We start from the raw sequence: 26501 nt of genomic DNA, 5'->3' as shown, positions 1-26501 counted from the left end.
GAAAAAAAAACATACATTTATTACCTACATAAACCCATCAAAACACCAACACTAGGAACAGGTATTTACAGCTGAAGCATTTATTTATGGTCCAGTTCTTCATGTTTGACATTAGCAGCTCCTTAATGCAGCCTGGTTGTCAGAAATCCAGTGGCTCCCCAAAATACATCTGAAAAGAAAAAAAAAAAGAACGAGAAAGTAATAGACAACAGAACATGGTCAATAAATCTGGTTAAACACAGCGGCTGTTTCGTTTCTGCAGAACCCTCAGGCACAAGCAGACTGTCTGTTATTTTCGAAATGCTCCAACATGCTGTTTCTAAAAGACCTGAACAGAATGCAGTCAAACAACAGACAAAGAGAGACTGTTACAGTGAAGAGAAAGAGGAAAGACTGTGAATCTGAGCACACAATAGATATGAAAGAGACCAGAGGTATTTAGTGTGCTACACAACCAAAGGAATGTACAGGTGAGGTCAGGTGGAAAGTGGAAAACAAAAAACAAAGATGCACTAGATTTGCCAACATTTGCACGTTTCAACATTTTGCCAAATTTGACGATAATACACTGCTATGAGTTTATACTCAATAATGTATAATTATGTACTACTTTTTACTCAACGAAACAGCAAATGACATGCTAACCTGGAATGACTGACAATACCAGTTCACTTGTCTGGTGCCTGCTTAAACTATGACGTTCACATACTGTCAAGAACTATTAAAACTATCGACCAAAAAAAAAATGTAAAATTAAAAATAAAAATAAAAAACCCTGCGCTGATAGATTTTCCGGGTTGCATTATACAGTACGAGGTGAATCACTGATGACACATGCTGTTTATTTGAAAAAAAAAAATGTATTTACTTATATTAAATGTAACTTTTTATTTATTTGTAATGTTACTTTTTGTTTCAGTTTAAATACACTTTTTTGATTTTCCTCAATATTTATTAATATAACTAATATTTTTACACACCCAGAGCCTTTATATTTATTTTTTTCTACTTGCACAACAGCTAATGCACATTATTCACTGCCATGGCCTTTCCATCAATTTGCTGCACATTTATCGACTTATATATAACATGTACATAAAATATATTTTCAAATTTATCTCCATTTGTCAGTTTGAACAATTGATATTGTAGTATGAAATGATAAAGTTCCATCCATCCATCCATCCAGCATATTTATTTCATTTAGCACATTTTGATGATTCAGTATTGGTTTTTTTTATTTCTGTAATAAAGTTTTACATGGAGTGTTTTTTTTTTTGTTTTTTTATCCAGGATCCATTTAAAAAACTATTGGTTGATCAATCGGTTATTGGCAAGTACGATCCAGCCGAGCTATCGTTATCTGTAAAATACACTATTGGTCGACCTCTATCTACAATGTATCAAGTTTATTAACCTGAAATTAAATCTTGCAATGTATGTTCAACCAACGTATTGCTATGAAATATCCTTACACTTGTAAAAAATAAATAAATAAATAAATAAATAAATAAATAAATAAATAAATAAATAAATAAATAAAATAAAAAGGGGGCAAATCCAGACAAGATTTCATGGGGATACTGGCATGACCTAATTTTTGATAGATTTTTCCTTTCATACAGAATCAGTTTTTTTGGTGGGTAGAAAGTCTGGCTCCTTAATCTTATTAAAGTTTGACTACATTCTTTGAGAACATCTGTGTATGTTTCTGTCAAAGCTTCAAGTTGATCCACTCTAAAAAATAAAAAATAAACTAGTTTGGATCTTCATTGCTTGCTGAATTAGCATTAAAGAACTACACTTTATCACAACTTCGCTTTGTGCAGCAGCAATACTCACCAAAGAAGGGTCTTGGAGCGTGTGCTCACACCCACGTTTTGGCCGTCAGACTTGGCTGCATTGCGGTGGCTCCTTATATGCGACTCCAGGTAGACCTTCTTGGCAAAGGCACGGCCACAAATGTCGCATGTGTGTAGCGAGAAGTTCTTGGTGACACAGACTTCAGTGCTGTCCTGGGCCTCTTCTCCGTTCGGCAATCCATTCGAGGTCTGGCTGCAGACGACGGATGAAATCTGGGGAGAAAGGCTTTGCCTGTGCGTGACTGGTGGCGAAGAAGGTGGAAACTCTTGTTTTGGGATTACAGAAGACGGAGAGCTGTCTGTCTCCAGGCTGTATGGTGATGTCGTGTCTTCATTGTGATGGTCATCTGGGCATTTTGAGTGGATATGCTTTACTGAACTGCCAAGCACGGTTTCCGCAGGCTTCTTCACAGCACGACTCTCCAGGCCTGGCAGGATCTTGGCCAGGTAAGCAGAGTTTTTCTTGTGGACGACAGAGATGTGACGCAGAACATCCCGCTTGCGGCGGGACTGGTAGAGGCACAGGGGGCAGCGGTAGAACTTGATGAAAATGTCACCGCCATTGTCTGTGTGCAGCTCGATGTGCTTGGCAAGATTCTGGCATGAGCTGAACTGTCGCTTACACAGCTTGCAGAAGAGCTGTTTAAAGTCAAAGCCTACCGAAATCTTGGGCTTGTGAATGACTGCCGGTTTCTCATCTTCGTCCTCCTCCCGGGGCCTCTTGAGACCCTTGTGTAAGTGCTCGGTGTCAGTGCCGTCCTCAGACTTGCGTTTCTTGCCAGTTGAGGACCTGGAGACAGTACTTTTGCTAGCAGGGATCTTGTGAACAAGACGCATGTGCCTCTTGAGCCTTGACTGTGTGCTGTAGCTTCTCTTGCAATTGAGGCACTTGCAGGTGGCCAGGTTGTAGTGGGGTGGTGGAGAAATTGTACTGGCATTAGGATTGAGAGGGGCACTGGGCTCAGCAGGCATGACTTCCAGATCATTTGACTTGGTGGGGGTATCAAGCATAATCAGGTCACGACGGAGGCCCTGATGCACCTCATCAAAGTGGCGGCGGACATTTGCTTTGGTGGCAAAGGATTTAAAACAGACAGGGCAACATTTTCCACTAGGTCTGGACGACTGCACTTGTCGTTCCTTTACCACAGACAGCAGGCTGATTGGCACTGTGCGAGTCTCTGTATACTTGCGAAGCTCCTCTAGCCGCTGCTTGTGCACTTCGCGGCAGTGGCGGCGAACACTGCGCCGTGAACCAAAGTCTTTGCCACAGAGGCAGCATGTAATAATTACATCGTCCAGCCTAGCATTAGTCACCACCTCCACACCTGCATCGTCCTTTTCCCCCTCAGCTTCAGCATCTTTGTCTTTCTTCAACTTACCATCTCTCTTAGTTTCTGCCTCATTCTCGCTTTCTCTAACTGCATTATGTTCTCCAATGGTTTGCTCTTGACTCTCAGGTTGGTTGAGTTTCCAGTCTTTCATACTGTGGCTGGAGAATGGGGAGGGGGAGTTAGGATCCTCATCACTCTGTTTAGCCAGATGTTGAAATACAGCGTTCTGGTTGCCTGGTATAGGCTCCAGATGCACCACAAGCTCCTCCTGTTTGGGCTGAGCATAAATAACTTCCAGGAGCTTTTTAAAATCTATACTCTGCCTGCAGTTTCCTGAGGGCTCTACAAAAATGAGACAAGACAAGCTTAAAAACTGTCTAAAATCATACCTTTCCACGGTTTATATAGTGAACTATAAAATCCTCTACACAGCCGCAGGTGACAAAACCCAAAAATAATTACGAAAAAAAAATGCTATCTAAAATTATTAGTATAAATAAAAAAGTGTGCACTTTTAGACAGACCTTCTGGTTCTGGCAGCCTGGGAATGCAGTAGAACTCCTTGTGTGTGATTAGGTTAGGAAGGCCACGGAAAAGGCTCCGACACAGCTTGCACTCGAATATTGTGTCCACCTCTTTGAGTAAAATGTGTTTCAGTTGCGTAGTACCTATAAAAGGGCACAAATGGGCAGTTTCAATGCTCCTCAAATGCTCCACATGCCTCTTTCCCATCTCACGAAAGGCCATGAAAGTAAACACATTTGAAATAATGAGTATATTACCTGTGTAAAAACATTCAATGATCTGCTGAATGCCAGACTTGGATGTCTGCAGCTGTCTCTGCAACAACGGAGGGTCCCCTGGTTCTATAAAGTATGCTGAAACAAACGCAGAGAAAAATAAACACATTATAAAAAAGAGAGCTAAATGATTCAAGGGCAGTTGGCACCAGCAATACTAGTTTTTCGTTACTAATTACCACAAGGTGATGATTCTCAGAGAAACATTTCGACTTCAGGACTTTTTTCACAAACTTCAGGTACTTGTCCACTGCAGACACTAGGGCTGATTTTAATGAGATATAAGTTTATGAAAACTTTTTTTTGGCCTTGCTATAAAACAGTGCTGTATATGACTTAAGCACAGAACAAGATAATAAAAAACAATGAAACGTTCCTACTCAGGACCTCAGGAAAGCCTCCTCAACCCCAATCAGCAAATGATGTAAAGTCTAAATGTATTTATTTGTCTAAATTGGCTACTTCAATCTGTTTTTTGGTGCCGAAAAAGATTAGGACTACAGCAGAGGGGAGAACTTTCTTTTACAAAGCCCCACAGTTATGGAACAGCCGTTCTAAATTAGGGCTGGGCGATATGGCCTAAAAAAAAACCCCCCGAATTTTACACAAAAAATCCGATTTGCGATTTAAATCGATTTTTTCCCCCCTGCTTAATATCAATCTGCATATGACCAAATGTTTTTTTTTTTAAGTTTTAACTTTATTAAATAAAGTTTATTTACCCTTCTGGGATTATAACCCACTTTGGGTTAAAGTGCAATCAGAAACAACAAGCCAAATACAGTGGAACCCGGTTATGTCGATGTCCTAGGGGGTCGCCAAAAAGCATCGAGGTAACCGATGATCGAGATAAACGAAAATCAAAATGGCGGCAATATATTAACGTGCTTGCAATTTCTTTATGTACATGATGTGCGTTAATAAATGAGAATGTGCATGCACGTGTTTTTGAAGGTTTTTTTTTTACACAACATCGTTGCCGCGATTTGTTTGATGAAGGCATGCTATAAAAATGTACATACAGTACATGTTTATCTGTCAGGAATCCACCTGCCACGCCCCCTTCGGCGTGTCAGGTGCTTTCTCGGCCGCTTTCTCTGAAGCTCCCGGCTTCAATCACGCACATATGGTGCTCGTTTATCATCATCACCAGCTCCTATTTAAACTTCCACACTCTCACTGTCCGTTATTGTTGGTATATGTTGGTTCACGGCGGTCGTTGTTATCGCGCATGCGTATCCCGGTACGTGCCTTCCCACCGGCACTCTCTCAACGGCTGCTCTTTTCTTCCCAAAGCGCATCGCGGATTCCCCCCCCGATCCTGCAGGTGTTCATTCTATGCTTTTGCTGGTCATCACACGTTCCGTGTTTCGCCTCCCGAGTTGAGTTCGTTCGAAACTATGGAAGCCCAGAGGGGAACATCGGCGGACATTAAAGAGAAAACCGATTTTTATTAAAACAGATCGATGTAAACTACACATTCAAGTTAATCGATAAAATCAATTTATCGCCCAGCCCTATTCTAAATAGTGCTCAGGAATCAGAAAGTCTCAGTGTTCAAGACTAGATTAAACTTAACTATTTGTTTAGTCAAGACTTTTGTCAGAAGGTTTAAGATAGTGTGTTTTGGTGAACTGGGTTATTTGGATGCTGTCATCCACCAACTTGTTGACAGTGCTGTAGCAGGGCCCTCTTATCCCAGAGATCCCTAATGTCTGCGTTACTTTCTGCACTCTCCCTTTTTGTTATGTTGCCATGGCTAGTCATTGAGAAGTTCCTACTTACACCCTGATCACAATGTACAGTGTCTTTAGCTAATATGTAGCAAAAATGATACCTTATAATCCATGTTTCTCTCTCTCCCTGTTGCCTCTCTACTCTATCTCTCTGGAGTTAAACATGCTCCTGAGGTACCAGTGACCAGTGATCATTCCCCTACCTAAGGGTGAAGTTCATATTAATCAGAGACCACTCTGTGCAACTGAGGATTCCACATGAACAGCCTAAAGACCCATGAAGTCACTGAGCAATTCAAGAACCATGAGGATAGATCTGGACACTAATAAATATCATCAGTCTGCTATGATGGCTCAAGAATTCATCTGGCATGTACAGTTCACTGGACAGTACATCTCAAAAATGATACATGGACATGGATATATGGACATTTGATGCCACCCAGTAGATAGGTGCCCTCTCAAGGTTTCTTCCTAATATTATTTCCAGGGAGCTTTTCCTTGGCACTGTCACCACTGCTTCACTCATTAGGGATAAACCTATAGTGGCTCACATATAAAATGAAATTTATAATCCTGACCTATGTATCTCTGTAAAGCTTCTGTGGGACAATGTCTAAATAAAAGTGAATTTAATTTCATTGAATGTGACATCATTCATTACATATTACTTGGCTAACTTTGTGCATATAAGAAACCAGTAAGAATGTGAAAAGGTATAAATCTTGTCTGACCACTGACTAAAGAGATCTGGGCTGCCGTCTTCTTGCTAACTGCCTCAACAAAGTTTGCAAATTCACATGTCAAAGGCCATGTCCATGCTTATATGTTTTCTTTTTACATTTTTCCATGTATTTTTCTCTCGGTTGTGGCCGTCAGAACCTGCTGAGACGGCATGTTCAGTGAAGCCTTTTTCAACGTAGCTTTTCTTAAAACACTACAAAATGGATGAATTTGAAAACACTGTTTAGTCACAGTGTGGACTTTCAAGGCGTTTTTAGGCGTTTTAGTGTGGACAAGCAACTTTTGGTAAACAACTGAAAACAAAAGTACCATATTAAAAAAATCAGCTAAAAGTCAGGAAGACGTTAGAGTTAGGATTTTGAGTTAGTGTAAAAAGGGTAGACAGGCAGAAGATGGTGGATAAAACGAGAGCTTCAGCAGAAAGATTGATGCAGGATTGATGCAACTGTAGGATTTACAACCTGGAGGTCTGGCTCAAAGCCTGCATGGCCTGTGGGGTTTTTATACTGTGTTTTATGGCGGTATGAGAGTATTTCTCAGAAGGTTGCCAGCAGTGGGACAGCTGAATGGAGAGATGGTGGTCAAAACATAGACAAGCACATTTCCTGAGGGGAAAATGTACGGTTTTTGAGGGATGAAACTACCTTTGATAGAAATTTGACATTTTTGCATCTTATCATCTGATGCATGTCTGTCTAGTGCACTAAAGCGCTAAACTCAACCATCCACCAGAAGGATTACCTAAGCTTGCTTTGCTGTAAAAGCTAGTAACCAGCAGAGAATAAAATCACTTTTCCCTCAATAAAAGTCACTCTTCCATCACTTAGACATAAATCACAATTACTAAAGATGTGTTTTTAAATACTCAGATCTGTGTCACTGGCATCCTGTAAAGAAAAGCAACCAAGAGCTGTGACTGCAAGCAAACCACGAAATAAGGTTTTTCCAAATCAAAACATGCCGTAATTCCCCCACATGAAGCTTAACGAGATGTGAAATATGTATGAATGTGTATGAGTAGAGATCAGCGTTGGCTCAGCTCGGTGCCCGGGAGGCATTTCAACTCATTTCAATTAGCTGTACTGGCATCACAATATGCAACTACAGTGCTGCCATAGCATTACAGAAACCTGCCATTAACAAACACATTTAGTTAAATGTTACTGATAATTAAAGGTCGACCGATTCATCGTTTTTTAATCAGCACCCATAGTTGATTGCTGGAACAATCGGCTATTGGCAAAAATGTATTTATTTGGAGTGTTACTTTTTGTTTCAGTTTAAATGCATGCATTTTATTTTCCTTAATATTTATTCATACGGGTGGTGCAAAAAGAACGCATGTTTTTCAAATAACTTTGTTGCTTTTCCAAAAAAAAAAAAAAAAAAAAAAATGTATTATCGCCAGTCTAATCCGGATAAATTAAAATACAGCGTTTTCGTCTAACGCCGCATCCATACTTGTTGTAAAGGTACAACAAGTAGAAGGTTATAAGGCTTTGGCATTAAAATAAATAACATTCTACAGTTACATGAACATAGAGATAAAAAGTTCTTCAGTAGCTTTTTAACTATTCCCAACTATTTTAACTATTAACTATTTAACTACGCAGCTCGTTTTGTTTCAGTCCAAAATTATTGCAAAGTATACGAAAGTGAATTACTTTTTAAAAGATTGTGAAGTGCATTTTTCTAATAATCCGGAAACCTCTGTCTATAGGAATCTTAAATCAAATCAGTTGGTGAAGTGTATTACTACAACCCTAATAAACTAATCTAAAGATACTTATTATAGGTTTGTTATATAACCACTGACTATATGACCATTAAACCCATTTATAGACATATTTGCTCATTTTACTTTTTCATTTTATGCTTTGAAATGTCATTCTACCAGCAGCAAGTTATTTATAAAAAATAAAAAAATACTTTAAAACAATTATCTGGGAAAACGTCAGGCTTGAAATGAGTGAAAGAAACTGTAGAAATAGGATTCATCTTGTATCTTAAAGATGATGAGGTGAATTGGCCACTGTGAGAGATAGTTTGGCTTGATGTGATTATTTGCAGTGAGAGTAGTGGTAGTTATTCTTATCCTGGCAGATTAGACACGTGAATGTTTTTGGCCGACATCGTGGTTCAGGGCATCAGCCACATGCTATAAATGTAAATATAATATCTGGGGCAGTAATGAAGTGCAAACTCTTCCTGCTCAGTCATGCTGAGATGAGCACAGCTTAGCTTTTCTGAACATTTATGAAGAGAATGTTATCAGGTACTGCTCTGGTGAGCTTCTGGCCTCATACTTACTGTGGCGGTGGAGCCATTTCATATCAACTACCAGTTCACCAGTTAAACTCCTCACATTTGGTACTTAAGAAAATGTGTCGGTGTTAAAGGTTTTGATTCAGGATGGAAGGATTGATGGGCTTGGTTTGATGTTGAATGTTTAATTCAATCAGTGATATGATGCATATGAGTGTGAAATGCAGTGAGGGCAATATGGAACAAAAAATGCTGAAATGCAATTGAATTAAAAAAAAAAAAAAAAAAAAAAACATTGAGCCTTGTGCCTTCAACCCCAATTAATGGATGAAACACTAGTAAGCTACGTCTACCCAAAAGATGCTTCAACCTGCACCATTTCCACCTGATGTTTATCTACCTTCCGGTTCTGTAAAACTTCATCACATGACTAAAAATGTGTGTCATTTTTCCAAAAGCTACGTTTTCGTTGAGGGTTCATTATGAAACTTTGAAGCTTGAGGAACTAGAGGAGATGAGGAACCAACAATAATCTACCAATTTCTGTGTTCCACTGTAGTGGTCTGACAGGTTAAATACAAAAAATTGTTTTCGGTAATTTTTCCATTTTTGTTTTTATTGCTTTAAGACATGAATCATCCTCCCACACTCTTTAAACACACACAGAAAACAAGAATATAGCGAGATGAATTTTGTGTAAATTCGTAGAAATATCACATTTACAGTGAGTACTGTAATACAGTACTGTAGTGTAGCCTAGGCATAGGTACTCGGCCGAGTTAAAGATACACGTCACAGTGTTATTTATTTTCATCGTCAGAGGACACTTCAACCAATAAATAAGCAGAAACCTACGGTTTCTTGTGGTGCTACTCATTTCTTATAATCAACTAAAATCAAGACCATTCGCAAAACAAAATAGTTATGTACCAAATTGAAAATCGCAATAAAGTGGGACTGCGAGATCCGAACCGTGATGAATCGAGGGACGACTGTAATCGCATGGTAGGGCATTAATAATATGATTTAATAATATACCATAGGCTACTTGATAACATGCAAATACACAAGTCTCACACAACCATACAGTCGTCAAACCAACACATCAAAGCCACTCAACACGGCAACAAGCATCTAAACGCACAAACTGAAATACTCTCTGCTGCAGTTTCACCCGTCAACAACAAAATAAGCAACATACTGAACAGGTTTCTTTCCTATTCTATTTGGTTTTGTTAAAGTAATGCACTTTACAGGTTTTGATTTACTACAACATTAATGCTTAACACGTATCCATATGTGTAAAAGTAAGGCCATGTCCACACTCATAGATTTACGTTTAAAAATGCATATATTTTTCCCTCCACACTGAGATGGTGTTTTTAGTCAATGAAAACGTAGCTTTCGGTACTTGCTGGACTTTGTTTCACAATGGACCCTCAACACAAACAAAGCCCTCAACCGTGCCCTTGCTCTCGCTCTGGTTGTTGTATCCGCGAGCTCTTTAGGAATAAGCACGAATTACAAGGAATTTCACTCTTCATAATGTCATAAAGGGCCATTCTAAAAAAAAATAACCTTTCCAAAATTTATGCGAACCCCGAAGGAGTGCATTTGGCACACAAATACTTACAAATACAGTCCAAATTGTTGTTTCAAAACTGTGGCTTTAGGAAAATTATATTACAATATTTAAAAAAAAAAAAATGTATTAATAATAATAATAATAATAATAATAATAATAATAATAATAATACTATTATTATTAAAAAGTAGTGATTTGGAGCCCCCTAGCGTCCTCTTGAGCCCATATGCCTGGCATGCTCTGCACCCTAGACCCCCAGATGGCCATAACGGTGGCCCAAAAACCATCAAAATGCTGCAAAACCAGCCAGACACAAGAATGCAAGATTCTTTGAATTATTAGTTACCTGCTCCACAACATTTCTAGATGTCAGAGTCTTGCTGCATTCAGTTACAGGTTGTAATTCCCAACCTCTTACAAGAAAAAAAAACACTCAATTTCCACTCAGGACTGAGTGTTCTTCAGATCACACAATCCCGTTAGCAGACTAGCTTGTTGCCAACAAAAACAAACTTGTAGGTGTGCACATTTTGGTTTTTTTTGTGCTTTGCATCGGAAATGGTCACTCCGAGTTCTGACTTCACACCTCACAGTTTAGATGAATGTGTCATTTGCTTGAGTAAATAAGAGATGTGGTTCCTGACCCTGCCCTTTATTTGTATCCCAAACTACATCCACACTGATTCATAAAGATTTGAAAACTGCTCATTTGTTTTAAAACACTCTCTGCCTACACTGTTGTTTCAATCATTTTTGGAAGAATCTTCTGAAAACACTCATCCTCACACTGCTTCGGCATACAGGTAAGATGGCTTACGGCCATTGTGATCTTTTTTCCCTTCGATGAAATTCTGCTAATGTCCGAGGAATTCAGAAACTTTCCTCGCAGCGCGTCTTCCCCTACGATGACCGTCAAACCAAAAACCAACAGGAACGCCGAAACCTGATGATGCAATTAGCACAACTTCAAACCACCTCAGGGAAAATGTGGAAACATGTCAGTTGGACGCTACAGCAAGACGAGAAATTTGTTGACTTATGCAGGAAAAAGGAGTGTTTCTACGACGTTTTTACCATCATGAACAAAAAGAATGATACGGCTTGTTTTTGTTTGCTGCTTGCTACCGTTAGCGGGAGAACGTAAGTCTGGTCGTGTCACGGATTGACGCCATAAAACTTCCGACGAGTCTTTTTCTTGTGGGAGTCAGTTTTTGACTGTCGTACAGTTTGACATTGTAGAAACAGATTTTACAGTGTGACATGAGGATCATGTTCGTACGGACAAGAACAATCGCAAAGGACTGTTAAAAATCAGTGTGCTCACAGTGTGCATCAGGAATATCATAAGATCAGAGAGACTTTTATTCGTCCACAGTGGGGAAATTTCTCTGTTACCGCAGCAAAGAAAAAGAAATGTGCAAATATGTACGAAAAAAAGGAGATAACCCGGGATCTGAGTGGAGTGACTCACTCTTGGAGTGACAACATTTTCGAGTTTCATGAAGCAAAAAAAAAATGCGGGAAACAAATGTACACGTCTAAGGGTTTGTTTTTTAACAAGCTAGTCTGCTAAGGCACATTTTCCTCAAATCTGTAGGTTTCTTTTTTTAGATAAAGCTCAGTTTTTACACTTTTGGAGGGAAAAGAAAAACCAGAGAGAATGAGGAGAGAAAGAGAAGTTTTCAAATTGATCAGGATTAACGTGGATGATGGTTTATTATGTCTGTCTCTATCACAACTGGTAAAAAGAGTCCATTCTCCTCCTCACACTAAATCAGTGATAATGAGGTAAATTTGATGAAATGAAATACAATTACTGTAGTTTGCACCAGCAGGGACCTGCAGACTCAGGGACAGTTTCTTTCCCGCACTCAGCTTTCTGAACCCTATAAATAAATGATGATTTCTATATCCAACTCAGTCAACTTAACACTCTGCCTCAGACTGTTGCTGCCTCTACCCTTTACTGCCTCAGACTGTTGCTGCCTCTACCCTTTACTGCCTCAGACTGTTGCTGCCTATACTGAATTGTTCTTAAAATATATTGCACCTTTGCATGCCTATAATATGTTTATTGTACATGCATATGTATATTTATATATATATATATATATATATATATATATATATATATATATATATATATATATATATATATATATATTATTTATTAATACACAATGATCTTTGCACTTTTGGTTAAATGCTAAACTGCATTTTAGTGGTCCTGTACTTGTACGTTACACAATGACAATAAAGTCAATCAAGTCTAAACTAATGCAGCATAAGCAAAACTGCTCACTGGTGAAAATGTACATTGGGATCACTCTCTGATACTGGATACTCAAATACTTCTACACTAATCGCAGCTCCTCAGTCATTATTGGACTTTATACTGAAATTCTGACCCAAAGTAATGAAAAATCTCACCTGTCATTTGATTGAGATGCTCTGACATGAGAACTGTTGCATTTTCGTCCAAACCTTCAGTCTGGCACGACTTTTCGTTGCTCGGGATCTCGTCCATATTTCCAAGCTGCCCTCTGGAAAAGAGCAGAAATAAAATTCACGCCAGTGCGACACTAATGCTGAGAGGAAAATGATACTAGAACATGATAATGAAACATTCATGATGCAGCATAGAACCGGTTCTGTTCACAACACACCACAAACAGCAAAAGTACCAAGTGTCTTTCTCCTCACTGAACCACAGAGCGGACGAGTCCGTCAGATATAAGAGACTTGTAGAGAAGTAACAGTCTCTAATCTAATGTGTTCTCTATTCCTGCTTTTCTGGAACATGTCCCAAAGCCTCTGAAAGCGATCAATAGAACAGCAGCGACGTAAATCCTGTATCAGTAGCGTACACAAAAACAGAGCCTCACTTAAGTATTCACACCTTGGTTTCACACTGATATTCAAATGAGCAGCGATTCATAGTGTGATTGTAATGAGCTGAGCCGGGAGGAGTGTCTCTTCACCAGCACTCTTCTTCAAACCTCTGATTACTAATTACACGGCAAAATGCCGCAAGACGCAAGAGTTTCATGCCAGTTCGACCAAATTTGTCAATCAGTTCTGACATGAGGGTTCTCCAGGACCTCCTTAATGACTGACTACAAGCCAAAAATAAAAACCCTTCTGAATCTTCTGTTTAAAAGCTTTTTTTCCCACTCTGAAAAAAAAAACGATTTGAGAAAAGAATCAATTTTTATTTAATAACTACAATCACAGTAGTATATTGAATAATTCATTTAAACTGTCAGCCTTTTAACCATGTAATAATTATGACAACATAAAGCGCTGACAAATAAACCTGGTGTAAACATTAATATCCAAGTCAGCAACAAATCACAAACTAAAGTATAGGTTGCAGAAATATACATATACATAAATATAATATAAATATTTTACTGATCGCCTAGATCAAATATGTGTAGGAGGGCATGTTAATCCACTTGTACAGTGTATTTATCAAAGCCACAGAGCAGCATCATATCTCTCGCCTGAGGTCATTGTACAACTGATCAAGGTGCAGTGCAGCATGCTAACTTCATGCTTCCTTTGCCGACTGTTTTACTCTTGCGTGTCATGCGAGAGTGTAATCGCAGCCTCCGCAGTTTAAAAATCTTGTTTGTTCAAATCGCGATATTACTGCAAATGCGATTAATCGTTCAGCGCTAATCAGAAGTGTGTAAGGAGCATGGTGTGAACATCACAGATAATCTATAGAAAGGCCCAAATGAGTTCTTTAGACTCCTTGCAGAAAATAAACACTAGATGGAGACAAAAACCAGCTTCATTTTATTTTTATATATATATATATATATATATATATATATATATATATATATATATATATATATATATATATATATATATATATATATATATATAATTAAAAAATAGTCCAAACCAAAATAATCTAACACACTGTACTGTTGCTCTTTGACAGTAAAGTTTCCACAATGACAGGTTCTGTCAAGCCTCGTCATAATTATAGAGAAAACGCACTCAAGAAACAGTTTAGCGATGAGAAATCGATCTACATATAAAATATTGATCACAAACTATTGGTCAAATTCTAAATAATAAAAATACAGATGCAAATATGTTAAAAATGATGCATCACAAATGACGGACAGACAGACCCCGTTTACCTCAAGTACCGTATCCACACGTGTTATTAGTGTCTGATTTTAGATCGTTTTTTATCGGAGTTTGGATGCCGACAGTTAATTCCTCAGCGGAAAGGTGGGAAAATGTGGTCCTACACCGTGGATGACGTTTAGATTGTGTTTGTGTTTCACTGTTAAACACAAACACAAGTCTTTCAAACACAAACTAAACGTCATCTACGGTGTAGGACCACATTTTCCCACCTTAGAAACCACCCAAACATGAGGGTGTTTAAACTTTAACACACACTGTTAAACCCCCTCATTTTTGGGTGGTTTCTATGGTAACCGGTGAGGTTATTAGAGCGCAATGCAGTCGCGTGAGTCTTTATGTCTATAATAATAATAATAATAATAATAATAATAATAATAATAATAATAATATTAATAATAATAATAATAACAATAATAATAACAACAATAATAATAATAATAAATCACTTCACTAACAAAATCCGAATCAAATGAAATCTCGTGTACACACAAGCACATGAGGTCAGAAGGTCAGAACCTTTTTCTCCTACAGAAAACTGTAATGCAATAAGACAGAGTTAATAAAAGACCAAACTCACTTAAACTGCTTGTCTGTGAAAAGTTCGCTTTATATTCATGTGTTTACTGACTTTGGTCTTATCGTATTACTACACGTTAAACTGTCCGTGTGTGTGTGTGTGTGGAGGTTGTGAGACTGTAGGGAGATGAGATGATGCACTGTTTAATCCGCTGTGTCTAATGAAGGAGTTTCACCTCCAGATGTTTAATAAAACACGTGTTGTTCTCTCGCGCTGCTTGTCAGTGTCTGAACTGATCAGCAGAACAAAGCCACGAGCCCACGAACGCGCGCGCTGTAAGAACAGTGGATCTATAGCGCGTAACTCCGGAAGTCCTAAGAGGCGATGCGTTATACTTTTTTCTTTCTTTTACTTGTTTTCTCGCGATCACGACTTAATATTCTCGCGATCTTGACATTTTCTCGTGATCGCGACTTTTTCCCCTAAGATGCCACTGATCACCACTAAACTCCAGCACACAATCACTGACCACCACCGAACCCAAAACCCAATTTTTATTCACAAATGTTCTGAAATGCACAGCCTCACCCTGTAATTTAAGACTATCCTCTGCCTAAAACAGTCCTTCATTTGTACATTCTGATGTAACGGATGACGGAGTTGTTCTCACACTGGACTGGTGCACCACAGCTTGATTGCATGATTGTAAAACCACTGGTCTCGACTCACAACCAAGTGAAAAGCTGAAGCCTTAAACTGCAAGTGTCAATGTGTAAAGTTTTAGAAGTGAGCTGATAAATGCAGGCTACAAAAAGATACTGAGGCTGAGAAACACTGAAAGAATGAGAGAAAGAGACACAGACATTCTGAGAGACTGCGGCTGAGATACTAAGACTAAAAGGCAGAAAGTTTGCAATGCAGGGACACTGAGAATGATGTGAGAGACGAAAAAAAAATAAAATAAAGACACAGAGACTGAGACTGTGAGAAAGAGAGACAGACACAGACTGAAGCCATGAGATGACAAAAGACTGTAAGCCACAGACACAGATAGAGACAAACTCTAAAACAGACAGAGACAGACACTAAAACACGGATAGAGACAAAAACTAACAAAGAGAGAGACAGAAAGAGAGAGAGAAAAACTGTGAGAGACAGACAGATACTGAAAGAGACAGACACTAAGTAACGGAGAGAAACAGAGACAGAGAGAGAAAGTAAAATACAGAGAGAGTATACCGAGTGTAAAACATACAGAGAGAAAGACACAGTAGAAGACAAGCACAGAGACACAGTCTGATACACAGGGAAAAAAAGACAATGAGAAACAGAGACAGAGATACATAGTGTGAGACAGACAGAGAGAGAACAGCACAGTAAGAGACAGGCAAAGACACTCACAGAAACTGAGACACAAAACGTGGCAGACGGTGAAACACAGAGGCAGTTACCAAAACACAGAGACATAGATACACAGCACAAGACAGACGCAGAGAGACAGTGAGAGACAGACGCAGAGAGACAGTGAGAGACAGACACAGAAATAGTGAGACTACAAGAAGCAGACACCAAAACAAAGAGAAACTAAGACTCAAAGAAAAGCAGAAACTGTGATAGAGAGACAGAGATACACAGCATAATACAGACAGAGAGGGACTGAGACACAGTGAGAGACAGATGTAAAAAGACAAATAGACTAAGACACAAAGAAAGGCAGAAACTGAGACACAAGAGTAAGACAGATACAGAAAGATACCCAGCGCAAGACAGACACAGAGGGACTGAGACAAACACTGAGACACAGAGAGAGACAGAGACACAGAGACAGATAAAGACATACAGTACTGTGCAATGGTTTTGGGCAGCTGTTGAAAATGCTATAAAGTGAAAATTCTCTAGTTTAGTTTTATCAATGAAGGAAAAGGAAAGTAAACACACAGAAGAGAAATCCACATCAAATCAATCCTTTTTCCTTTTTTTCAATTCTTACTTCTGAATACTTTGTAGACTTTGCACACAGACAGATTTTGTCAGATCACAGTCAGTTGTGTGATCAACTGATTACACCAAGCAGGTTCTAATGATCGGCACTTTGATCTGTAGAAACAGCTGTGAGGGACATTCAGATCAGGTGAGGAACAGAAAGCTCTGCTGTTAAGGTGAGGTTGTGGAAGGCAGTTTCATGTCACAGGTCATACACCATGGCAAGTACTTCATCAGCAAGATCTCTCCCAGGTACACATTTCCAAGCAGACTGTGGTTTCTGTTAAAGCTATTTTGAAAAAGCACAAAAAGAAATGGGTGATGTTGAGGACCGTAGATGCAGTAGTCAGTCAAGGAAACTTAATTTAGACACATAACCATTACTTTCCTTAGACATCAGATGTCCAGCAGTGCCAGCAGTGACCGTGGCAGAAACGGGGCTCAGGTACACCTATATACATCTATATACTGTATCTACTGTCCTGAAGTTTGGACAGAAGTGGTTTTTATGAACATTGAAACAAGTCTAAGTGTCACAATTATGCATGAAATCATGTGATCTGAGATGCAGAACATTGGCGACTGGTGCTCTGGACTTATGAGTCAAAATCTGAAATATATGTTTGTAACAGGAGGCACGTTGTTTACAAAAAGACAGAAGAGCTGTACAATAATGAGTGTCTGCAAGCAACAGTGAAGCATGGTGGAGGTTGCAAGTTTGGAAATTTCTGCAAATTGAGTTGGAGATTTGGTCAGGTTCTATGGTGACCTCAATTCTGAGAAATACAGACAAATACATGCAATAACATGCAGAAGGTGTCTGACTGACTTAGTTCTCACTCTTCAGTGTTCTGTATTGTTTAAAGATTATATCACACTCTTGATGTCACCCAAATGAGGATGGGTTCCCTTTTGAGTCTGGTTCCTCTCAAGGTTTCTTCCTCATAACATCTAAGAGAGTTTTTCCTTCACCACAGTCACCATGGCTGCTCATCAGGGATAAATACACACCGTTCACCTTCACTTTTAAAATTCTGTAAAGCTGCTTTGAGACAACGTATGTTTTGAAATGCGCAAAATAGAAATAAACTTGGCAGGACCCAAATGTATTCATCAGCAGGGCAACAATCTTAAACATTCAGTGTGAAGAAGAACTGGGAGTCCTGGAAATAATAGCTTTGACCCACACGGGGTCATCGAGTCTGTCTGGGATTACAATAAGAGACAAAAGATCCTGAGGCAGGATCATCCACAGAAAAAAAAACATTTTTGCTATTGTAGGTAGAACTGATTATCTAGAAGACCTGCATTCTGCTGAATAATGATAATTTGGATGTTTCCTCTGTTCATTTACTTTCCATTTATTTGTCTGATCAAAATTAACCATTGACACTTATTTTTGAAAGCGTTCTTACATTACAGCATTTTTCACACCTGCCTACAACATTTGCACAGTAGATACACAGTGTGAGAGACACCAAGAGACTGAGAGAGACTGAGACAGAGAGTGAGACAGGCAGAAACTGGAAACATGAGACAGAAACATGGAGTGTGAGACAAATACACACTGACACACTGAGCTGAAAGTGGACTGCAGAAGTTTGTGTGAGGAACATCAGAGCGAGTCACAACTCCGACCTAAGTCTAAAGCACCACCGATGCATTTTTCGTGCTGCTGTAACGATAACCGAAATCGCGGTGTGTGTGCGCGCGTTAATCAGCCAGCACTTCTCCTCACTCTGTTTCCTCCAAAGACGCGCTCAAGCGCGTGCACGCACACTGACACACATACGGATACTGTGGAACATCTCATCCACGACAGATCTAAATGTGTCGACGTTTTACTTTGAAAGAACCTAAAAAAAAAAAACACCGAGATGTTGATGCGCGTACAGAGGCGTCGTGGTCGCGCAGCTCCTGCTTGCTGCCAACTTTACTCCCTCACACACACACACACACACCTCAAACTGCAGAACAGACGCGCACTGCACTTCTCGTGGGGAGGTTTGATTTGCATGCCCACCCCCTGTGAAAGCTCACAATAGAGCGCATTAAAGTTGCTCAAAAGAACTAAGTTTAAAAAGACCATCTCGTTTTTTTCTCACTCCAGAACCGGGCCTGTTTTCCGAACTCAACCGAGCTTGGACCAGAGGGCGGCGTGAACGCGCCCGTAGTTGCGATCCAACAGCGCCGTGAGACGATCATTTTCAAAACCGATAAAACGACACGCGGAGCGCGGCGGCGGCGCGCGGAGACCGGAACCGCAAACGTGCCCCCCGTGCACACGTGAGGAAACACGCTGCTCTTTCGCTCCTCAACAGCAGGAGCAGAAGCAGCCGCCGCCTGGCGCACAGGACCGGAGAGCCTTCCGGCTTTACGCGTCTCATTCTGCACCCTCTGAAGATTTCCAACTGAGCCACGGGAACTGAACATTCATTCCGATCTAATCCGGGATTAAAAAACGACAGTAAAAATAAAACCGGTTTAGTTTTTAGTAAAAATGAGCGCTTTTTCCACCTCTGCGCTCAGGCACGAGAAAGCCGTGACGCCATTTTCTGGAGAAACAAAAAAAGCCTCTTAGCGAGCCGCGTTTTACACACACTCCAACCCTCAGGGCGATACACACACACACACACACACACCGAGCTGGAGTGAACACTGTCCGTGGACGCGCTTACCGCTGCGGGTTTCCAAACGCCGAGGACAAACCGGGGCAGGACGCGTGGTTCAGCCGGGAAGCTGCTCGGGCATTCGCGTCCCTCCTTCTAAAGCGCACACACACACTTAGTCCGCTCTCCTCCCTAAGCCTCATGCGCGCGCGCGCCGAGTAAAGAGCAGTGTCAGGCTTCACTCGCTGTAACTGCGTCTCACTGTTAGTTTCCTGATCAGAACAAAAATAAACCACGCGCGCGCGCGGTAAATCAGAAAGCTCGTGGGCTTCTCGCGCACGCACACACTCCTCAGCTGAGCAATAAACACACTTTCAGACACACACGCATGTACGCATGCACTCACGTGATCACGGATCCGGACGAAATGGGCGTGTGGTCACTGTGTGGACGGTTTGTGTTCAGCAGTAGACGTGAGGCGCTTTATTTCGCGCGCATGAGAGTTCAGGAAAGTTTATTTAACCGCGCACTAATTTCACGTTCACAGATGCAGAAGCTGCGTGAACACGCACGCACGTTCTCGCGGGCCGTGGCGTGCGCTCCGAACACGCACGCACGGTCCTTCCGCTGCGCGAAGGCGTTTTACGCATGGGGAAGGAACTGGCGTGTCGTGACGTGACGTAACGTGACGCGTTGCTCCTGCGAGCTCAACGACAAACATGGTGAAATGTTTACGGGTTAGGTTTGAACCACGTGCGATAAACAACTAACATAAAAAAAAACACTACAAACATCACCACACCCTGTTTCTCTCCTCCTCTGTCGCTCTTGTTTTTTAGGACAACTCACTGTCTCTGTTCTCATTCAAGCTCCTGAGTTTGGAGACCAGTTGGTCTTCTGAGGTAGGAGACTGTTTGATCTCCAGAGGTTGGAGACTGGCTGGTCTCTGGAGGTTGGGGACTGGTTGGTCTTCTGAGGTTGAAAACGTATTTATTTAGTCAAGTCTTTTATCAGTAGTTTTTTTTTCTTAGGTAAAGGAGCAGATCTGGAGGGAACATGGATATAGAGTGTTTGGTGAACTGGGATATTTGTATGCTGTCATCCCCTCATTCTCACACGTTCACTCAGGTTTGTTGATGGTGGTGTGGTGGGTCGTGTTTTATCCCAGAGATCCCTCATGTCGGTGTTACCTTCTGGTTCTCCCTTTTAGTTCTGCTGCCGGAGTCCAAACTGCACAGTGACATTAACTTTCATACAACAATAAGGACACATAATAATCCATATCCTTTTCCTCCTGTCACCCTCTCTCTCTCTCTCTCTCTCTCTCTCTCTCTCTCTCTCGGTCAGGTTAAACATGCTCCTGAGGTTCCAGTGACCATTGTTCCTGCCCCTCTTCTCTCTGCGGATCTTTTCATTTCGTCCTGGTCTGCCTCTGGATAGTGTTCTCTTTGACTGGAGGCCACTCTGTGCAGCTTGGGACGGTTTGTCATCAACGTCTTGGGTGGTTCCATGAAATTCCGGAGTAAGAACGGGAGCTTTGAGGATGGATTTGGACTGTAGTTAATGTCAACAGACTGTGACATTGACTCAGGACTTCTTTTCACTTCTGATCATTATCACTGTACCCCGCAACATCGTATATCTTTAATAAATTACCATTCGGTGCAACCCAGATGAGGATGGGTTCCCTCTTGAGTCTGGTTCCTCTCAATGTTTCTTCCTTATGCCATCTCTGGGAGTTTTTCCTTCACCACAGTTGCCACCGGCTTGTTTATCAGGGACAAACTTACACTTATAAAGAACATATTCACTTTTTATCACCACATTATCTGTGTAAAGCTGCTTTGAGACAATGTTCATTGTTAAAAGCGCAATACAAATAAAATTGAATTGAACTGATTTCTCCGGAGGTTGGAACTGGTCTCCTGGGTTTAAAGACTAGTTGGTAAAATGAGGTTGGGGGTTGGTTTGTGTGCTGAGGTTGGAGTCTGTTTAGTCTCCTGAGGTTGGAAACTGGTTGGTCTTCTGAAGTTGGGGACTGGTTGGTCTCCTGAGGTTGGGCACTGGTTGGCCTTCTGTGTTTAAAGACTGGTTGGTCTCCAGAGGTTGGGGACTGGTTGGAAGTTGGAGACTGATTGGCAGTTGGAGACTGGTTGGTGAACCGAGGTAAACACCATGTATTTTATAACAAAATATATAAAATGTATTTTTACAGTAGGACGATTATCTGAAGATATCGATTCTTGGTTTAACTGCATTTCAATATGTGCTAGAACATCCTGGAGATTGGTTGAAACCTTAGATCTTACCAGGGGGCAAAGCACCAAAGGGTATTAATCCACAATCTCTTTGTCTTCCCATATAACCATCTGATAAAACGTTGTTAGAGTCTAAGCAACACTCCGACCAAATTTATGCCACGTAATGCCAATTCTGTAGCGCCACCACCAGGTCAAACAGTGGCCTAAGTAAATTTATGGTCCTAACTTTTGAACAGTGTGTCCACAATGTTAAAGCCTGTCTCCATTGATTTTCTGGTATAAAACCAGTTCAACAAGCCACCATTATGGATTTTGTCCAAATATACAATTTTTAATACTTTTTGCTACTTCTCCTCCAAATTGTGTCCATTCTTCAGCAGATTTAGCTTACATCTTTCTCTAAAACCTTCCGCCTACAGTCAGTCGATTCCTGCATGGTTTGTAATAAATATATACATCATGAGTGTAAAACTGCAAATCACAATCACCCCTCTGCTATTGTGTGGTTGATTAGGCAACAGCTGTAGCACACTGGTGAATGTGCTCTCATGGGTGATAAATCGTCATCGTTATTAATATTATTATTATTATTATTATTACTATTTGCTACTTGTTTTGGGGCTTTTCCGGTTTGAATGAAACCCATTCAATTCAAAAGACCAATGACACAGACTAATAACTATAAAGACTTAATAGAAAAATACATAAACACACACACACACACAAAGATCTCCTGGCCATGCTCTATAGACATTTAAGTGAATAATCCAAAAATTATATTTAATAGAAGAGCTTATTAGCAAGTATAGGAGGATTTTCTCTAAAATATTAGTATATTGTTTTGTAGTATAGTATAGTGTAATGTAGGATAGGAAGGGAAGCAAAGGAAAGGTAATTCCTTTATAAGGAAATGAAATGAAATGAAATGAAATAAAAAGAAATGAAATTCCTTTAGGGATAGAATAGGGATCTGTTGGCTCTTTCTTTTGACTTCCCCAAGATTTCTTGCCTGATTTCTTGCCTGCTAATTCTTGCCAATACACCAGCTACTATCATATGACAGCTACTGGGTGTCTTGGTGCTTCCCCTGAGACACATGAACCTAGCTTACTCTACTGTACAACCTTCTGCTGCTCAGGCTGTGTCAAAGGCCAGAACAACACACTCAGAGAAAAGCACCAGCTACCCTCTTTTATATGCAGGAGCTCAAAGACAAATAAAAGCCCAAACACCCAACCACAACTGGCGAATGAGTCACTGTGACTGGCAGAGGGAATATGTTGGTTTCTATCTACTCACATTTACACTGATATTGAATACTAGGACTCTAATTGCCTAATCAAGCTTCAGGCCCAGTGTGTTTTCACTGTTCTGAAAATAAATTTGTGTTAAGGTATTATACAGAACAGCACTCTTATGTTCCTTTAGTTGATGTTCATTTGAATGGTTCTTTTGTGTGAATTTTATTATTAATTTTAATATTGTTATTAAATAATTAAAAAATGTCTTCTGATTTCACATTTGGTTGTGTAAATCACTGTATGTGTGACCTGACAATGCACCTCCTTGTACATGCAACCCAAGATACTTGGATATGAAGATCCCGATTCTGATATACACTTATGAAACAGGTCCAGCAGTGCTGACTTCTCAATATTACATTTTCAACGCTCCACCATATGACCCAGACACGGCCGTATACGTTTTTATATTTTCATCATAATTATCCAGACCTTTTGCACCACTTTCAGTATCCTGTCATCTCCTGACTGAACTACTAGTACTGAAATTCTCTTGTCTGTATGTGAGTGTATATATATATATGTGTGTGTGTGTGTGTGTGTGTGTGTGTGTGTGTGTGCGAGAGAGAGAGGGAGAGAGAGAGAAAGATAGAGAGAGAGAACATTCCTGTCTGTGTGAATGCATGTAAGTGTGTGTTTAAGAGAGAGAGAGAAAAAAGTGTCTTGTCTATGTGTGTGTCTGTGTGTGTGTGTGTGTGTGTGTGTGCGTGTGTGTGTGTTGTAGTAGTAGCAGTAGCAGTAGCAGAATCTCTGTCTCTGAACACACACACACATTCTCACACACACACACACACGCACACACACACCCACCCTCCAAAACTCCATTCCGAAAATAATCATGACATTTTTTATTTTTCTTAAAGAACCTCATTATTATCAATATCCATCATGAATCCCTGCATGGATCTGAGTGTGAGAGCACATGATGCTGCTGGCTGTGTGATGTATACAGCAGTGTGTAGATCTTCCTGGCTGTGTGATGTGTACAGCAGTGTGTAGATCTTCCTGGCTGTGTGATGTGTACAGTGGTGTGTAGATCTTCCTGGCTGTGTGATGTATACAGCAGTGTGTAGATCTTCCAGGCTGTGTGATGTATACAGCAGTGTGTAGATCTTCCTGGCTGTGTGATGTGTACAGCAGTGTGTAGATCTTGCTGGCTGTGTGATGTGTACAGCAGTGTGTAGATCTTGCTGGCTGTGTGATGTGCAGCAGTGTGTAGATCTTGCTGGCTGTGTGATGTGTACAGCAGTGTGTAGATCTTGCTGGCTGTGTGATGTGTACAGCAGTGTGTAGATCTTGCTGGCTGTGTGATGTGTACAGCAGTGTGTAGATCTTGCTGGCTGTGTGGTGTGTACAGCAGTGTGTAGATCTTGCTGGCTGTGTGATGTGTACAGCAGTGTGTAGATTTTGCTGGCTGTGTGATGTGTACAGCAGTGTGTAGATCTTGCTGGATGTGTGGTGTGTACAGCAGTGTGTAGATCTTCCTGGCTGTGTGATGTGTACAGCAGTGTGTAGATCTTGCATCCTGATTCATCCTGATTCCATACCTCTGGATGGAGTTCTGTTCAATTCTTGAGGATGGTTCCCCATGAAGAGCCTAAACATCCATGAGGTTACTGTGGAGGGTCAAACTCATGAACCATTAATATAAGTTTGGACTGTTATTAATATAAACAGTTACTATGAACCATTTTGCATTTAAGTGTACATCATTCAACAGCTGTTCACCTCAACAATGATAAAACTATTATGAATGGACATTCGGTGCTACCCAGATGACGATGGGTTTATTTTGAATCTTGTTCCCCTCAAGGTTTCTTCCTCATACCATCTCAGGGAGTCACCCTGATCACCACTGGCTCGCTTATTAGGGTTAAACTTATAGGTACTAATCTTTCAAATAAAAATGTACATTAATAATCTATTTCCATAAATCTGCATTGGAACGATGTTAAAAGTGCTATACAAATAAAATTTAATTGAATTGATTTGTGTGAAAATTTGCAGAAAGCCGTCTCCAGAAGTTGCCCATGTTTTTAAAGTAAAGCGATCAAAATTAAACAACACATTCATATTAGAACATATCAGAATTCCAGATATTGAACAATTCACCAGGTCTTTTCGTAGTATTTACCTGCCACCAGTAATGAGTCTCTACCCACACACCTAATGTGGCCCATCTACCACTATCTTTGTTGTGCAATCTGAGATGCTTTTCTGCTCACTGCAGCTGTAAAGAGTGATTACTTAAGTTTCATTAAACCTCCGATCAGTTAAGACCTGTGTGACCATTTTTATTTATGTCAACCATGTCTTCTGCTGCTGCAACGTGATACGATATAAGCATTTGTATTAAAGTGGACCATGAAGGTATTATTTGTTTTCTTAGTAGCACTTCCAAAGGCAGGGTGGAGGAGATGAAGCTCCAAAAATTTCTGCAAGGAACACAGTTAATCACAGTTAAACACCATCTCCATGGCAATAAACTACTTCTTGTGCATGCCATAATATTATACTCTCTCGCTCTGACTCACTTTCAGCAGGAGCTTTATCCTGGTCAGGTTTGCCCTTGGTCAGAAATCTATCCCAGGAACTCTGACCTTGAAACAGGAATATTCCAGGTATCCAAAGCACTTGTTTACACCAGACAGTAACCCTTGCTAAGAAGGAAACCCCAGGAACCCTGAAGAAGAAAGCCAATGTATACTATCTACTGCACCAGTGTGCAGCAACATCCTGTTTCTCTGGAAACTTTGTGTACTTCGTTAGAGGTGAGTTCACTAAAGAGGCCGCTGGGAAATTCCCATTAAGAGCAAAAGGTTAAAGGTTTTCTCATTGAAAGGAAAAAAAAAAGCAAACCTCACGAATCTCACTTAACCACTTGCTGCAGGCTTTCATGCAGATCTTCGACACAGCACTACGCAGTCAATAAAATAACGACAATAAAGTAGAATCATACAAAAATGTAGATCTATTTATGGAACATTTGAAATGCAAAAAAAAAAAAAAAAACATTGTCAAAACTGAAAGTACACGTCTATTTCGGAGTAGCAAACGCGCGGGCCGACAGGGCGAGAAACGGTGAATGACACAATGATGCTTTTTTTTGCTATTGACATTCAACAAAATAAGCAATGTAGTCATATGCACAAGTGTGTACAAGAGTATATGGAGTTATTAGTAGATGTAAGTAGCACGTCAGGGCTCCAGTTCTCAACAGCTTCATCACGGTGTGTGTATGTGTGTGTGTGTGTTGGGGGGACGGGACACAACTGCAGGTTACAGTATTCTACAAAAGTCCTAAGGTGCCATGCATATTTTTTTTTCTTTT

The 26501-nt window shown here is 40.3% G+C and overlaps 1 protein-coding gene and 1 long non-coding RNA gene across 7 annotated transcripts; one reads left to right on the top strand and one right to left on the bottom strand.

Annotated features, from left to right (window-relative positions):
- Positions 1-20273, bottom strand: znf800b (zinc finger protein 800b). 6 transcript variants are annotated; one of them, XM_046873178.1, is made up of 6 exons: positions 19678-19971; positions 12757-12869; positions 3979-4074; positions 3721-3864; positions 1843-3538; positions 1-169 (listed from the first exon to the last, which is right to left on the bottom strand). In XM_046873178.1, coding segments are annotated over exons 1-6 (2184 nt in total). In that variant the 5' UTR covers positions 19812-19971; the 3' UTR covers positions 1-168. The 6 variants fall into 6 exon arrangements, with proteins under 6 accessions (XP_046729134.1, XP_046729133.1, XP_046729136.1 ...); XM_046873177.1 differs by lacking the exon at positions 1-169 and adding an exon at positions 20015-20273 and having other exon boundaries at positions 1839-3538; positions 19678-19880; XM_046873180.1 differs by lacking the exons at positions 1-169; positions 19678-19971 and adding an exon at positions 20015-20272 and having other exon boundaries at positions 1839-3538.
- Positions 14673-20671, top strand: LOC124401157. Its single transcript, XR_006928535.1, has 3 exons — positions 14673-14824; positions 20448-20510; positions 20640-20671. It is a non-coding gene; the product is annotated as an uncharacterized LOC124401157 (long non-coding RNA).
- Positions 20672-26501: the final 5830 nt, after the last annotated feature.

Source organism: Silurus meridionalis, chromosome 18, assembly GCF_014805685.1.
Source record: "Silurus meridionalis isolate SWU-2019-XX chromosome 18, ASM1480568v1, whole genome shotgun sequence".
Taxonomy (NCBI): Eukaryota; Metazoa; Chordata; class Actinopteri; order Siluriformes; family Siluridae; genus Silurus; species Silurus meridionalis.
The sequence above is the reverse complement of the archived record's forward strand: the minus strand, read 5'-3'. Positions and strand labels throughout refer to the sequence as shown.